The 16,636-nt window shown below is 36.9% G+C and overlaps 3 protein-coding genes across 3 annotated transcripts; all 3 read right to left on the bottom strand.

The window, feature by feature from the left end:
* Positions 1 to 3,289: 3,289 nt before the first annotated feature.
* LOC133133345 (olfactory receptor 2F1-like) lies at positions 3,290 to 5,526 on the bottom strand. Its single transcript, XM_061249447.1, has 2 exons — positions 5,485 to 5,526; positions 3,290 to 4,237 (listed from the first exon to the last, which is right to left on the bottom strand). Exon 2 carries the CDS (start codon positions 4,232 to 4,234, stop codon positions 3,290 to 3,292), a length of 945 nt encoding a protein of 314 aa, XP_061105431.1. The 5' UTR covers positions 4,235 to 4,237; positions 5,485 to 5,526.
* Positions 5,527 to 7,800: 2,274 nt separating this feature from the next.
* LOC133133344 (olfactory receptor 4B13-like) lies at positions 7,801 to 8,742 on the bottom strand. Its single transcript, XM_061249446.1, has one exon. The coding sequence runs from the start codon at positions 8,740 to 8,742 to the stop codon at positions 7,801 to 7,803; it is 942 nt and encodes a 313-aa protein (XP_061105430.1).
* A 6,515-nt stretch (positions 8,743 to 15,257) lies between these two features.
* LOC133133343 (olfactory receptor 10R2-like) lies at positions 15,258 to 16,220 on the bottom strand. Its single transcript, XM_061249445.1, has one exon. The coding sequence runs from the start codon at positions 16,218 to 16,220 to the stop codon at positions 15,258 to 15,260; it is 963 nt and encodes a 320-aa protein (XP_061105429.1).
* Between the last annotated feature and the right edge of the window lie 416 nt (positions 16,221 to 16,636).

Here is a 16,636-nt window from a genome sequence, read left to right as displayed (position 1 = left end):
AACCGTGTTATTAATGAGTTAACCACACTGTATTTTCACAAGATAGACCATGTAAATTCCACGTCTTTCACCATTTTTAAAATGGAAGGCAAAATGCAGTAAAATGACAGTTTGTCAGTTAAAAAACGGATGTATCTTAATTGAATGCAATTAACATTTAATGTGAGGAAAATGGGAAAATTTAAGTCCCTTAAATCTATGGTGCCATCACTTTTTTTTAACGTCTTACACATGTAAAATTAGTTCTAGAGCTTTTAGTCTCTTAATGTATGTGATTGTGTGTGTGTGGAGGGAGAGAGTATGAGATGCCATTTAGAGTAGGCCATGAATCATATGCAAATGCACTGAATACAGTATTTTACTGTAACCAATATCATCACATTCAAATGAAGCACTCAATCTACTCAATTCACTACATCTGTTACATGACTAAACATATCTATTGGATGCTGTGGATGCTTTAAATCAGTGATTTGTTTTATGGCTACAATGCTAAATAATCTGTAATGTAATGTATTACATGCAATAGAAATTCATGTCAGTTCATGTCAAATGGCATAACACCTTGGGGGCGACATGGCTCAGGCAGTAAGAGCAGTCGTCTGGCAGTTGGAGGGTTGCCGGTTCGATCCCCCACCCGGGCTGTGTCGAAGTGTCCCTGAGCAAGAAACCTAACCCCCATTTGCTCCTGACGAGCTGGTCGGTGCCTTGCATGGCAGCCGATTGCCGTTGGTGTGTGAATGTGTGTATGAATGGGTGAATGAGAAACATCAATTGTACAGCGCTTTGGATAAAGGCACTATATAAATGCCAACCGTTTCCCATTTACTTTTAATGGTAAATGGCATGACTAAGCTTATGTCACTCACTAAATGTAGCCTTTCGATTCTGTTTGTCTGCCAGTTTGGACTGTCTTATTGTTTTCGAACCTCTGCCTGTGACCTCGACTACTCTTTGGATTTCCTTTGTTGTATCTGTTTGCTTGCCTACTGGACCACTGTGTGGAATATCGTTTACGTACTGTCTGATCTCCATCCCACCTGTTTGCTGGTTCTCCACCCGCGCTTGTTTACTCTGCTTCAAAGTTAATAAAGACTTAATAACTTCTGTGGTCTCGCTACTGGGTTCATTGTTCTGAAGCCTGACAGAACAATCAGGCCAAGAATGAACCCAGTGAGCCTGACCCTGACCCAGGAGGCGCTAAGACTTCAAGGACAGAGACTCGGAGTGCATGACTCAGAACTACACTCCTAGAATCATGACGTGGGCAATCTACACCACCGGATGTCTGCCCCAGCGAACTCACTGGCCAGCACCCAAGTCCCTCATCCCTCGTTCCATCTCTGATTACTCTATTGATTTTCGAACCCTGGCTGCCTTGGCGGGATGAGGTCACACTGAACTTTGCGGGGCTTTCTAGAATGGACTGTCAAACCAGATACTCGACGAGCTGACCACCCTCTCTTGACAGTACCACTTGTTGTGCAGTACCACTACTTACATGGTTGCACTGACAAATTACATGACATAAATATACCACAGTGTATATGGAACCAACTTTATAACAGTTCTGGGCTGTGTTTCCCAAAGCCTTCTTAACGCTACATTGTTCGTAAGTTATACCATGAGCCCTACCTTAATGTTTCAGCGTGTATATACCTTCTGTACGTCATACTTTCATAAGGTTGGTCTGGACCACTCTTAGCTATAACTTATCAATGTTGTCAGCTCACTCCGCTAGTGGCCACCACAAATACGACCGCAAGCCTCTGAAATCAGCTGTTGTTCCGAGTTACATCTCAATCTGTTAAGCAATATGGACACTAATAATTCTACAGTTGTAGTTGGCTAATAATATTACTAAAATACCATATTAATGGGACTGTTTTCATGCAAAGAATAAAACTGTACATTGTGAAGGATGCATGTTGCACTTTATTGAACATGCTGATAATTGCCTTTTAAATGATATTCATAAACTGATCCACTCTCACTCTCTCTGTGGGCTGGAGCGATGTTTAATCATAGTTCTTTCTTTCTTTTTTAGTTCTTCAATTTAGACTCTCCAATTTTAGCCTACCCTGGGTGTCTTTTGACTATTGGAGGAAACAGATTTGGGGTGGACATGCAAACTCTACATAGAAAGGAAGCAACTAGAATTCTTGATGTGACAGTGACTGTCCACTGTCTGCACCACCATGTGGCCCCTAGCATTCCATATAAAAAAAATATTTACATTTAAAAATATTATGCTCAATAAAATGATAATATACATATTCACTGCACTTTTCAAAACACATTTTAAAAAAGTATCCTATGATTGGCTGCATATCCTCAGTACTTAATGATAATAATAACAATACTAGTATTATGAGTATTATTATTATTATTATTCATGCACATCTCTCTCAGCATAAAATACCAAAATGACAGGTTAATTCATTACAATAATTATGGTGTATGAAAGGCAAACCTTATACAACATACATGTTTCAGGTCTCTCATTTCAATTAATTTCATTTCAACTAATTCAGCTACCTTGTAATGCACCCCAGTTACAGTACATATGAAAGCATTGTTAAATGGCCATTTTTTGCCGAAACAAATTTTAAGCAATATATGATGGGTAATTGTAATGAACAGCTGCAATTTGCCATTTCCATACAGAAGGACAATGCCGGAGTGGTTTTGTGACAAGTCTCTGACTCTAATTGTGTGGCCCAGCCAAAGCCCAGACTTAAACCCCATAACCCCGGACTAAAATCCCAAACCCCATTTCAGTTTTAGATTTTTAATACATTTGCAAAAAATTCTAAAACATGTTTTCACTTTGTCATTGTCCGTTACTGAGTGTAGACCATTAACCATTTCAAATGAAATCTACAACACAATAAAGTGTGCAAAAAGTGAAGTTGTCTGAATACTTTCTGAAGCCACTGTATGTACAGTATATACAAAACATCAGTACAAACATGCAAGACAGTAAATTCATAAGGAAAAGGACATATTATGCAGAAGTAAGACTGGCACAGACATGGGACAAAAATCAAGTAATGACACATAACCATTTCACAAGACTGACGTTCAGTTGTGCAGTACCACTACTTACATGGCTGCACTGACAAATTACATGACATAAATATACCACAGTGTATATGGAAACAACGTTATAACAGTTCTGTTTATTTGGCATCCATAGTTCCTTTTGAAAGGTTTGGAGTCACATTTATTTATTTATTGCTGCTTACATTCTTAAATAAACATAATGCACCTAAGATGCAATTTCTGCTTATTTTCCATTAACCAAGGCTATGAGGGGCTCAATAGCTGTTCTTTTAAAAGCCTCCCTCACTTTTTCTGTCTTTACTCCATAAATAATTGGATTGAGGAAAGGGGGTAACAGAAAAAAATAGACAGATAATATTTGACGGGCCGGTGATGGGATGTTTACCATGTCAAATCTGGAGCTCAGTATTTCAAAAAAGCAGCCAAATGAAAAATTGGCCAGTGAAAATAAATGTGGAGTGCATGTGTTTAGTGCTTTAGCCCTGACTCTGGAGCTCGTCAAGCAAATTTTCAGAATCTTTGCATATGAATACAAAATGAGAACAAATGGTAAGGCTACAGACACGAACATGCTTACCAGCCCATAAATATTATTAAGAGTAGTGTCTGAACAGGCAAGTTTGACTAACAAATAGTTATCACAGTATACCTTGTTCATAACATTGCCACATAACTGTAACCTCGCACTTAAGGAGAGAGTAATAATGAATTTGAAGATTGAAACAATCCAGACACAGAAGATATACAAGCACACTTTGGCCATAGTGATTATTCTGTGATACTCCAAAGAATAACAAATGGACACATATCTGTCATAAGCCATTACAGCTAAGCTGCAAAATTCTATTGAACCATATGTATACAGGCAGAAAATTTGTACAATACAATACTCCCTTTGAATTTCATGGACATCTGATAGGATAAACACCAGCAGCAGAGGGATTAAGGCAGTGCTTCCATACAATTCATTAACAGACAGATTGCACACAAAAAAATACATTGGTTCATGCAGCTTCCTGTCAACAAGGATCACTATGATAAGCAATGAGTTTGCAGTAATGATTGAAATGTATAATACCATTATAATGCTGAAATAAAGGTACTTTATGTGTCCAATTTCCTCATATGCAGCAAGGATGAAGAACGTGACATGGGATGAGTTCTCCATCGTCTGATTAAAACTGTGGTCCATGCTCTGTATTTAGAAAAAGGAAAAAGTTGAATGAGTGCATCGTGATTGTAATCACATTTATTCCCCAGCCTCTCATCTACCCCGTTGATCTGTGCCATACAGAGAGCTCCAGAATGTTTGCCAAAATATTAATCTTATTTCTCTGCCTCATAATGGCTTCCTTGACTTTCATTGGCACAATGTTAGTGTTCCTGTTGACATCAATAATAGACTTCAAAACCTAGAATTAAGACTAGATACTAAAAGCACGATGCAACTGAACACACCTGACTAATTAAGAAACATCTGAGCAGCCATTTGATTCTGGGAATGCAATTGTGGTTGGAATGAAAAAAAAAACGGCATACACAGGGGTCGCCTAGGAATGATGTTGAATGCCTCTTTTTAAACCAATATTTGAACAGATTACACTAATATGCAGTCATCCTAATCTTAATACTGCTGTAATGAAAATATACAAATTTTGGAGGACAGTATCCCAGCACAAAAGTTTTTTATCATAGAAAATGTGTGTCAGAGAAATCCTCAGTGTATCCCCATCATTAAATCCATGTTAACAGATAAAGATATCAATGAAATAAAAATGTGAATTGTTTATAGCAATTTGTATATTACTGGCACTGTCCATCTGGTTATTAAGAAGGAAGTACCCATTAAATCGACAAGAAAATTGTTGGTATTTATATAGCGACTTCATCCAAAGTGCTGTCCAATGAATGCTCCTCATTCACCCATTCACACATACACTCACACTCACACACCAATGGCGATTGGCTGCCATGCAAGGCACAACCAGCTCATCAGGAGCATTTGGGGGTTAGGTGTCTTGATCAGGGGCACTTCAACACATCCTACCGGCAACCCTCCGACTGCCAGACGACTGTTCTTAGTACCTGAGCCAATGTCACACCCTGTGACATGAAATGAAATTATGGCTAAAATCCAAAGAAACACAAGAAAATAATTTTTACAGTTTGATTAACTCATCACTTATCAGTGGAGTGACTAAAAATGCATTAGCAAAAACATATCATATATTATAATATATCAGCAATGATTGTTTTGTTTTTTGTCTTTTGCTTTGTTTGGTCATCATTGTTGTTCAGACTGATCTAATAATATTGACATTCAGAAAACTGAATACATAAAATTGAGAAAATTACATACCAGCAACAAATGACGTGTTAACTTGACTTTCCCATATTGAAACAACAACGTCAAAAGACTTGCAATTTCACTGTGAATAGGCCAAGGAGCAACACTAAAAAGTATAATTAATGGGCATATATTCTTATTAAAACCAACATGACAACTATTGGAGTATCAGCTGTTTAATGTATTAATTAAATTTAATTGTATAGTCTACAGATACACTACATACATATACATAAAGTAGAAATAAGGATATTACCTTGTCCTGTTGAGACTGTTTGAGTACATAATGAAAAATATTTACATGTTGGCCTTTTAAATATATTCTGAGGAGAAGTGACATGGGGGACAATATGTTCATGGGACTTTTCTTCAAAATAGCATCATTAAACAACCTGAGCCCAGAACAGGTTCATATCGTATAAGCCCAAATTTAGCTGGAATCTCCCTGAAGGAATATTCTCGTTATATTTATTCCTCCTTTCTCCATTGCGAAGAAATACCTGAAGGAAAAATTGGAGCGTGCGATGATTGAAAGGAGGGTGTGTGGGAGTGTGTTTGTGTGTGTGTGTGTGTGTATTTCTCCAAAAAACAATAAAATGTCATCAAGTGTATATGTGTGGGTGGTTTGGTTTTTGTGAGTGCATTATAAACATAGCCTACAAATCGCACATTTACCAATAACAAAACCGAAATAGTCTATCCACCAATCTTTCTGCACAAAAGTCACACAGTACACACAACATATCTATGGGATCAGAAAGCTTCTGTCCCAATCTTACATAGAACAGTGAGAGACAGACTGTTTTCAGCACAACACAAAAGTACACACACAACATTTTATTTATATAGCACTTTTCAAAACATAGAATTTACAAAGTTTTCACATCATGAGAAAACACACACAAACATACACGCATAATGAATAGCATGTATAAAAGAACTAATTGTGTTTACAACCATGGGATTTAAGAAAAAAGCCTTCATATAATGAAAAAACATACACAGAAAATGACAATAATAACAGCAAGAAGGAAAATAAAAATAATTCTAACAAGCTGACCTATAAAATATGTCTTTAAAAGTCGTTTAAAACATTCAACATGGGAGGTAGTTCCAGAGGGTGGGGGCACCTCTTTTTTCTAGCCTTGAAAAAGGAGCAGCTAAAAGTCTTTGAGCAGAGGACCTAAGAAGCCTCACTGGGCTATAAGGGGTCAATAATGAAATTATATATGTGAGGGATAAACAATGGAAAGCCTTATTTGTAATTTAAAGTATTGTGTGATGTGAGACCTGCACCAGGTCTCGGGTAGGAGCTGAATTCTTGTGGCTAAATCTTAATGAAAATAAATGGCAATGTTTTTCAGTGGGAAGAAACAGGACTGAACTAATTTATTGACATGTTGATCTAACATAATATGATCTAACATAACATAATATGTTATAAAAAATAACACCCATCTTTTTACAGGCAGTCTTGATATGGGATGCCACTAATTCACAGTAGTGGATTATTTTAGCAATATGGTCAGGGCCAATGATAAGGACTTCCGTTTTATCAGAATTAAGTTGGTGGTTAAGGTACATGACTCGGACACGCAAGGTTGGCGGTTCAATGCCTGGTGTAGCCACGATTGGGCCCTTGAGCAAGGCGCTTAACCCCACATTTCTCCAGGTAGGCGTGTCCCCTGTGTACTCTCATTAACTATAAGTCGCTTTGGCATGTAATGTAATGTAATTTTACTTAAGTAATTTGGCCTAACAGACAAATACAGCTGTGTGTCATCCTTGTAACAAAGGTGGGAGATACTATCAAAGCCACGGATTCTATTACATATACAGCATATACACTCACTGAGCACTTTATTAGGAACATTTTACTTTATTACACCTACTTAATCAGCCAATTGTGTGGCAGCATGCACTGCATGCAATCGTGTAGATACGGGTCAGCTTCAGTTAATGTTCACATCAACCAGCAGAATGGGGAAATGTGTGGAATGATTGTTGGTGGCATACAGGGTGATCTGAGTATCTCAGAAACTGCTGATCTCCTGGGATTTTCACACACAGCAGTCTCTAGAGTTTGCAAAGAATGGTTGTGAGCAGTGAGCAGCAGTTCTGCAGACAGAAACACATTGTTAATGAGAGAGGTCAGAGGAGAATGGCCAGACTGGTCAAAGCTGACAGGAAGGTGACAGTAATGCAAATAACCACACAATACAACAGTGGTATGCAGAAGATAATCTCTGAACACACAATGCATCATAACTCTAAGCGGATAGGCTACAGCAGCAGAAGTCTAAAAAGTCTAATAAATAAAATAAATATAATTCAAAATGAAGCTGAAAAAGAAGCATTATGGTTTTTAGAATGACTTCATCCTCACATTATGTGTCTAAAATTATTGTCATCTTGACTTTGAACAGTCTAAAAATCCTAACTCTTATAGCTTGAATGCTCATTCCATATATGGCAGGATTTAGTAAAGGGGGGAAAATCAAAAAGTACAGGGACAAGAAAAGACGAGGTCCATAATGTAGATTAAATGTGAACCTGCTTTGGCATATTTCAAAAAAACATCCAACTGAGTAGTTAATCAAAGCTAGTAAATGGGGAATACATGTTTTCAGTGCTTTCATTTGTGTTCCTTTGGAGGAGGATATGCAGATCTTAAGAATATGTATATAGGAGTAAATTATAATTGCAAGCTGAGGAAAACTGTAAGCAACCAGGGAAACTAACCCAACAATGCTAACAATGGTTGTATCCATACATGACAACTTAATCAGTGAATAGTTTGTGCAGTATATCTTCTCTATATTGCTTCCACAAAAAATGAGTTGCAGTGCTATTGAATAAAACACACCAAAAGCGATAAGTGGATAAAGCCAAGAGAATGAAATAAACATGCACACTTTTGAAGCAGACATGATGCTGTGATACTGGAGGGGGTGACAAATAGCAACATACCTGTCATAACCCATCACTGCTAAAATAGTGAATTCAGTTATTGCATATGTGTGTAAGCAATATATCTGTGCTTGACAGCTGGACAGAGATACTTCATGAGTGTTTGACATTAAATTACTCAGAATGGGGGGTAGTAAAGCTGTGCTGCCATACAATTCATTAAATGCCAAATTACACAGAAAAATATACATTGGTTCATGTAGAGCTCTCTCAACATAAATTACCACAATAAGAATTATATTTTCGGCAACAGTGGTAATGTACGCAAGAAGAAAAATGATAAAGTATAGGTATTTCAGGTCTTCCATTTCATAAAAGCCGGTCAGTTTCACAGATGTCACCGTGGATACATTGTCCATATTCTTTCTTGATTCTCCTCAGAGCGCTACAGAAAAAAAAGGGAAATTAAGACATGAACTTGTGTCATGACATTACATTTGTTAACAATATGTATCATATTCAAACCAGTTTTAAACACATTTTAAAACAAACCACAGAAACATATAATGTTTAGCAAAATTTAATATTTTCTAAAAACCCATTTTCCAGTAAATAGAATGCAGGAAATGCACCAGCTTCTATTTATCTTAATCTCTGATCTGTTCACACACCAAGATGAACCATATATTCCTTTCTAAGCACACCACATTGAAAAAATATATAATCACTTTAATTTGACTTTTTGAGATGTATTCTTTGCACAATCTCCCTTCTTATTTCCCCGAAGTGAAATTGCCTCTTAAGACACCAGCACTTACTGTACACTAGGGATGTGACAGTATTAGGTTTCAAGCTTAAAAAAATAAATCACACAAAGTTTACGACTCGATCAGCTTATTTACGGCCCTACCTATTTTCCCAAAGTCTAAAGTGAGCCCACACGGATGAACATACATATATTGTGCCAAATAAATATCCTACTGCTGCTTGATTGGATCCCCGCGGTCTGGTTTCGACTTAATGCTGCAGAATTTTACCAAGTTCGCCAAATTAGTGCCGACATTTCCCTGCTGTTCCCGACTAGGGTCGGGAAGATGTCTGTTAGAAGCTACTGGTAGCTTCTAGCAGACATCCTAGGTCCAGTATTATGTTATTTAATATGGGTTATTTAGATATTTAATTAGGGTCATTGTTGAAAAAAAAATCCTGGTGTAAAAATAGCTTTTGTCACGTGATTTACTATTACAGTATTACATTACATTCATGATGGTACTATTTCATATTTGAATTTTACGGTATACCGCCATACTGTACACCGATGCAAAATACAGCAGCCAAACATATGCACTCTTGTGGTGCACTTGTCCACAAGCCTGCATCTATTCCAAGCACTAGAGTTGCTAGGTCACTAACACCCATTTCAATACAGGTGTATGACTGGCTGCCTGGCACATTACACCCTTCCACATGGTCAGCTAATGATATTACCAAAGCTTGAACCTAACATGCATTTTTGTAGATTAAACTAAAAGTTAAAAAAAATTGGTTTCATGCAGGCTTTAGTTTCCACTTTTAAAAAAAGACAAAAAATATACAGTACTGTGCAACAGTCTTAGGCACCTGTCAAACATTCTGTACAGATAAGATTCTTTCAAAAATAATTAAATGAAAAATTGAATAACATAAACATACTATACATTAAATTACATTACATTATTGGCATTTGGCAGACACTCTTATCCAGAGCGACATGTAGGTAATTAGACTAAGCAGGAGACAATTGTAATAGTAATTTGGCAGAATAGTTAAAAACTCAGTCAAATCAATACTTTTTGTGACCACTGTTAAAACTGCACCACTTCTCTGAAATAACCAACATTGTCCTGCAGTTCTATGAGACAATCAGCAGGTAAGTTGTTGGAGAACTTGCCACAGTTCTTCTCAGACAGCCTTGATCAAGTTTTTATGTAAAAAGTAGTCAATTGCTTACAGTAATATGTTACTTTTTTACATTAAATACAAAAATGTCTCTGTAAAATTAAATCTTTTGGAAAATGAATACTTTGAAATCTCAAAAGGGCTCTTTTATACTAAAACACAGCAAAAAAGAAACATATATATATAAAAAAGTCTAGGGTGCCTAAGAATTCAGCACAGTACTGTATATGAAACAAAAAATGAAGTAAAAAATTTTTTTACAATTGAAAAAATTGCAAAATAAGCATTTTTTCAATATAGGAAAACAAAAGCCTAAATGAAGTTTTGATGGCTATTGTGATTTGACGGAGTAAAAAAAGAATATTAGCATTTAGTATTTTTAGTATTCTTATTCTCACAAACACACACACACACACACACATACCAGCAGCACCTCTCCCTGTCCCTCCCTACCTCACTGTGAACCTTAATTGTTGTCTTTCTGTGATTTACTTTTTTGTGTATTGGTATTTTTAGTTTGGCTAGGTAAGCAGTGTTTGGCTAGTTAAGTTTGGTCACTTTTGCTTTGTTGTTTGTTTATTTGTTTGTTTAAAAAAAAAATTATAATAATAATTATAATAATAATAATTCAAATAGGCCCTGGTCCTTATCTTTGTTGTACAGGTAGCAGTTGAAATTGTAATTCCCTCTACGGTCTTTCAGCGCACTTATTCCTGGTTATGGGTATGCACTTTGTTGTACGTCGCTCTGGATAAGAGCGTCTGCCAAATGCCATTAATGTAATGTAATGTAAATACCGCACACATGCATGTGCACACACAGACACATACACATATGCTCTCTCTCTTCTTAATTATGTCCCAAACTGTTTATATAGTAGCATGTCTTCATTTTTGTCTTATTTAAAAAAAAGGAAATCCTGCACTTGAAATGTAATGTAATGAATTGCCCAATTCAGAAAACTTAGCTGTGGTGTCTGCAGTTATAATTGTATTCATGTACCAAGCCATATACTGGGTGAGTTCACCAAAACAGAAGATGAAAATGTATATCCCTGACTACACATTCTGATCATTCCTTACCAAAGAATATTAATCTTAATGATAAAAATGTAATACTGTTGATATTGATATTAAAAACCCAAAATATAAGTAAAAATGTTAAGTTAATGTTAATAACGTACCACACTATTAGTTGCTCCCCTTTGAATCTTGCTGGATGTTACTGTTGAGAAGTACTGTCTCAACTGGATGCCTGTGCCTTGTCTGAAGCTTTAATTAAGTCACACTGATCACATGGATTTGTAATTATTGAATCATATTGCATCCTGATGTCATTCCCAGAGAGGGTTGATTTGGGCTGGGAATAGACACTTGCAATAACCAATCTTGTAATGTTCCTGATTTCTGTCTGTTAGTTTATTTTGTTTTTTGGTAAATGTATTATCTTTCATATCCATGTCTGGTTTTCTGTTTACATTCATTATTCTTTGCATTAGTCTTCTCCTGTAATGTCACTATTCGGGTGTTTTCTGAATTTTCGGGTTTCCCACGACTCCATCTCGTTTTTCTTACTTCCTGCTTTTTCTCCATTCATGTTTGCAGATAGCACTAATCTACTAATACCAACTAACATAGATTTTGTACAGTACTAATTATATAATTAAAACATTGTTACAAAACTGTTTGTCACTGTCAGCTTTCCAAAACAGTGCAGGAGAACACTAAACTGTCTAATAATGATTTATACTACACATATTCATAGACTGTGGGAAGCATAAACAGTGTTTTGATTTGAGGTTGTCTGTTGTTGCAATTCCTCTCTTGATCGTTAGGAGTCCAAAATGACCTATTGTACCTTTAACACACTCATTTGTCTGTCTAACTTACTAACAGTCACTAGTTTTGGGTAATTATAATTTAATCACGTAAACTAACAGATTAACTTTATATCTATGTCTATACTGCTCTATAGCTCCGCCTCCCTGTTCTATCTCTATATTGCCTGCCTTAATTCAGCGAACTTAATTCCTTACCTCTGCAATTGTCTACTCCCTAATCCGGAGCCGTTTGTATTATGTGTGTCTTTGTGAATCCAGTCCGCGTCTTCGGGCATCCCTTGTTATTGTATTCTTGCTATTTCATGTTTCTCACCTGGTGTATATTTGTTAGATTGTAGTTTGTCTTATCCCTCAGTGGATTTAAACCCCAGTCTGAGTATGCACACGTGTCAGAACGTGTAAGCCTGTTATTCATGAGATTCTTGAGACACCCCTTTGCCTGATTTCGAGTTTGCCTCGCCCCTTTGGTTTTGTTTGCCGTTGATTTTTGGTTTTTGATCTCCACTTAGTTTTTTTTGACTACTCTTTTGCCTTACCCTTTGTATCTTTGCCTTTCTGCTCATTTGTATTTTTGACCCTGGACTGTACCCTTACTATTCTTTTGCAACTCAATTTGGCACTGTGTTTCTGAATACCTGGCTTCTGACATTGGACTCAATAAACATGGATTTTTGGAATTTGGGTTTGGGTCTCCGGTACCGTACATAAGAGATCTGATGCAAGAGAGTATGAAACCAGCCTGAACATGGGGCTCTGAACATTGGAAGGACTAGCCCTTCCCATCTGTACTTTTATTCTTGGAAATCCAACAGTCTTTGTTATGACCATGCTACCAGCAACAGGTTTGGTTTGGCATGCTGCACCAGACCCTTTAAAAATAATATATGCTAATTGTGATACATTGTTGTAAGCCTACATTATACATATCAAAAAAGAAACAAACGTGGCTGCCCTGCCAATTCCGGCCCGGCAGTGAATAAGGGAATGGGCAACTTCTACCGTCCAGAGACTCGGACCCTGTTTCCAATTGATATTGGCTCATTTTCTCTGGGTTGGGAATAAATTGCAACTTGGCCATCTGACTCATTCACCTTGCATGGCAGCCAATCGCCGTTGGTGTGTGTGTGTATGAATGGGTGAATGAGAAGCACTTTGGATAAAGGCGCTATATAAATGCCAACCATTTACTATTTAACCATTTACTGTTCACATTCTAGGCCAGCAATCGACTAGTTATGATGCAGGGTGGGGGGTGACCACCGCATCATGTGGTGAACAAACAGAAACACAAAATATTAATTGGCTGATTGCCCTTTATTTAACCAGGAACAAAAGTAACAAAAGCACTCTCAAATACCGAATGGAAAGTCTCAAGACAACAGAAACCCAATAAAAAGGATTTTATTAATCACAATAATTAGGTAATTGGCAGCAGCCACAGTGATTACAATGAATGGTGCCATACCTGTTAGTGGGGCTGGTGCTGCCACCTGGTGGACAGCACCCCAACACCCTTCCTGGCACCACAGTCATAGCAAGTAATTTTTGGCTGTTTCTGGAAGGTTAAGAATGCAATGCACCACAGGACATTGGATGCTGTAGTACTATAGTTAACAAAGACTGTGGACATTTCTTATGGTTCACTGAAGAATCTGTGTTTTGTTCGATCATGTTGGCAAGAGCGAGTACATCACAACTCAGCCAATTCGTGTTGTATCTAGAATCCTGATTTCCCCCACTTGATTTTCTGACATCAGGGCTGGAGTGGGTAGTCAAACATTTTAGAACTTGGAAGATTCCTGGTTGATTGTTGTTGTTGTGCTGATGATGACGTACTGTAGGTTGTATCAATAAAAAAATCTATGTCAGCGAATAGTTTGTGTAGTAAAAATTTATTTTATTTGCAATATTATTTGCACGTTTTAAAATACCTGTTACAATTTGCATATTTGTCATGGACCAATGTTTGTAAAACTATTTGTTTGAAGGCTTCACTCTCTGAACTATGGTTGCACTGACCACTAGCTATATGCAAAAATAAAGCTTATAACACATGTACAGCCATACAGCGTACATGCATCCATCCCACCCAAAGATTACTCTCTTGCTTCAGACAATCTTCTGGAATTTATAGGGGTTATGTTGGGAGTAGTAGTAGAGTAGAGTAGAGTATCTTTATCACGTTACAGTATCATCTTTGATTGAATGCGGAAAAACGAGATGGCAAAGAAATATTAGGTTTCTTTCTATGCTATCCTTGCTCCATGGATGAAAACAACAGCTAAAACCAAGACTAGACACTCTTGGTTTATGTGCGTTTATGTGTCCAAAAGGAAACAGTTAACACCTGTCAGTCATTTGTTAACAAACTTTTGCAGAGCTGAAAATGTAGGTATTCAACACAAACACCAGTTTCTGTAAAATGTTAAAAGATAGGCCTTAGCCTATCCCACCAAATCAAAGAACAGAAAATGCTTTATCTGAAATGCATTTGATTTCTCTGTATGTCATCATTGCATTGCGGCCAATTAAAACGTGAAATTCACAGGCCTAACCAAAAATATATTCCTGCCTACACCATTTATGCAAATACCATGAAATAAAAGGAAATTGTCTGTAAATTCATTTGATTTTATTAACCTCCTCGTGTGTCTTTCCATTTTATTACCATTTATTACCCCCCCCTTTTAAATATTTTGTATTATTATTTTATTTTTCTTCTTTTCGCTCTTAGGGTGGATAGGGAGGTAGGGGGGAATCAATCTTGGAACGTGCATTTGTACTTTATATTGGGCCTGCGCATTTGTACTCTGTATTGGATTTTTTGCATGATAACGATCTCCAATAAAAAAATAATAAAAAGAAAAAAAAACCTGATTACAAATGACAAATTTTACTCTCCCATTCCAATACTTTTGGAGGACACTGTGTGCATTAAAATAGTGCCTTAACAGCATGAGCTGCCTAGCAGAACCTTCATTATAAGGATTTTATTTTATTATTTGTTTATTGTCAACATCAACTGTGCAAAGAATTTGAAAAAAAGTATAAAACAAATGAACAATTTAAGTACAAACACTTACAATGTTATTAATCATTGCACTAAGCATTTCACTTAGCTTGAAAATCAAATGAACAGTTTGGTCTGCTGAGGAATTATTTTACAGTCTTAGTCATTGCAGTTAGCAAATCTGATTTCTTTAGTGTGACCAGTTTAAGTACCTGCACTCGTATTGCTTGAAGGCTCATTCCGTATAATATAGGGTTAAGTATGCAAGGACATAACGAAACATACAGGGACATGAATATGCGAGCTCCATAATGCATATAACTCATATCAAGCCTAGTTTGGCACATTTCAAAACAACATCCAATAGTATAGTTAACAGTGGATAATAAATGTGGAATACATGTCCTCAGTGCTTTCAACTGTGATTCCTTAGGGGAGCATAGGCAGATGCGTAGAATGCATACATACGAGTAAAGTATAACCGAAAGCTGTGGAACGCAGTACACAACCAGTGAAAGCAATCCCATGACATTTGAGATGGTCGTATCTGCACAGGAGAGCTTAATAAGTGAAAAATTTATACAAAACACCCTCTCCATTGTTTTTCCACAAAATATCAGGCTCACGGTTCGAACAAAAATCATTCCAAATGCTATAATGGGATACAGCCAGGATAATACAATGCATTTAAACACTTTTGAAACAGACATGATTGTGTGATACTGCAGGGGGTGACAAATAGCAGCATACCGGTCGTAACTCATCACTGCTAAAATAGTAAATTCAATTATCGCATATGTGTGTAAGCAAAAGACCTGTGCTTGACAGCAGGACAGAGATACTTCATGAGTTTTTGACACTAAATTACTCATAATGGGGGGCAACAAAGATGTGCTGCCATACAATGCATTAAATGATAAATTACACACAAAAATGTACATTGGTTCATGGAGGGCTCTATGAACATAAATGACCACAATAAGAATGACATTTTCTGCTACAATTGTAAGGTACACAAGAAGGAAAATCATAACATATAGGTACTTCAGGTCTTCCATTTCATAAAAGGTAGTCAGTATCACTGATGTCACCATGGATGTGTTTTCCATATTTCCTGAGTGCTGCAGAACAAATATTGAATTTCAGAAATATGTATGTTGTGGCATTTACTTTCATGAATAATTTGTGTCACCTTCACACCATGTAAACCATTCAGTTATTTAATAATTCTAAAAGTGCATTTAAAAAAAAAAGTGCAAAGTAAACGTTTGACATTTGAAGCACATAAAGCTCCTGAGATGTAGCAGTGTTTGTTGGTGGCTAATAAACTGCTTTCAGCAAAAGGAAGAAAGGAAGTGGATTCCATGTATCTAAATCTCTCAATTCACAAACCGTTTCCATCCATCCATCCATTATCTTAACCCGCTTATCCTGAAGAGGGTCGCAGGGGGGCTGGAGCCTATCCCAGCATACATTGGGCGAAAGGCAGGAATACACCCTGGACAGGTCGCCAGTCCATCGCAGG

This window comes from Conger conger, chromosome 7 (assembly GCF_963514075.1).
Source record: "Conger conger chromosome 7, fConCon1.1, whole genome shotgun sequence".
NCBI classification, from domain to species: Eukaryota; Metazoa; Chordata; class Actinopteri; order Anguilliformes; family Congridae; genus Conger; species Conger conger.
This window is presented reverse-complemented; position numbering and strand designations above follow the sequence as displayed.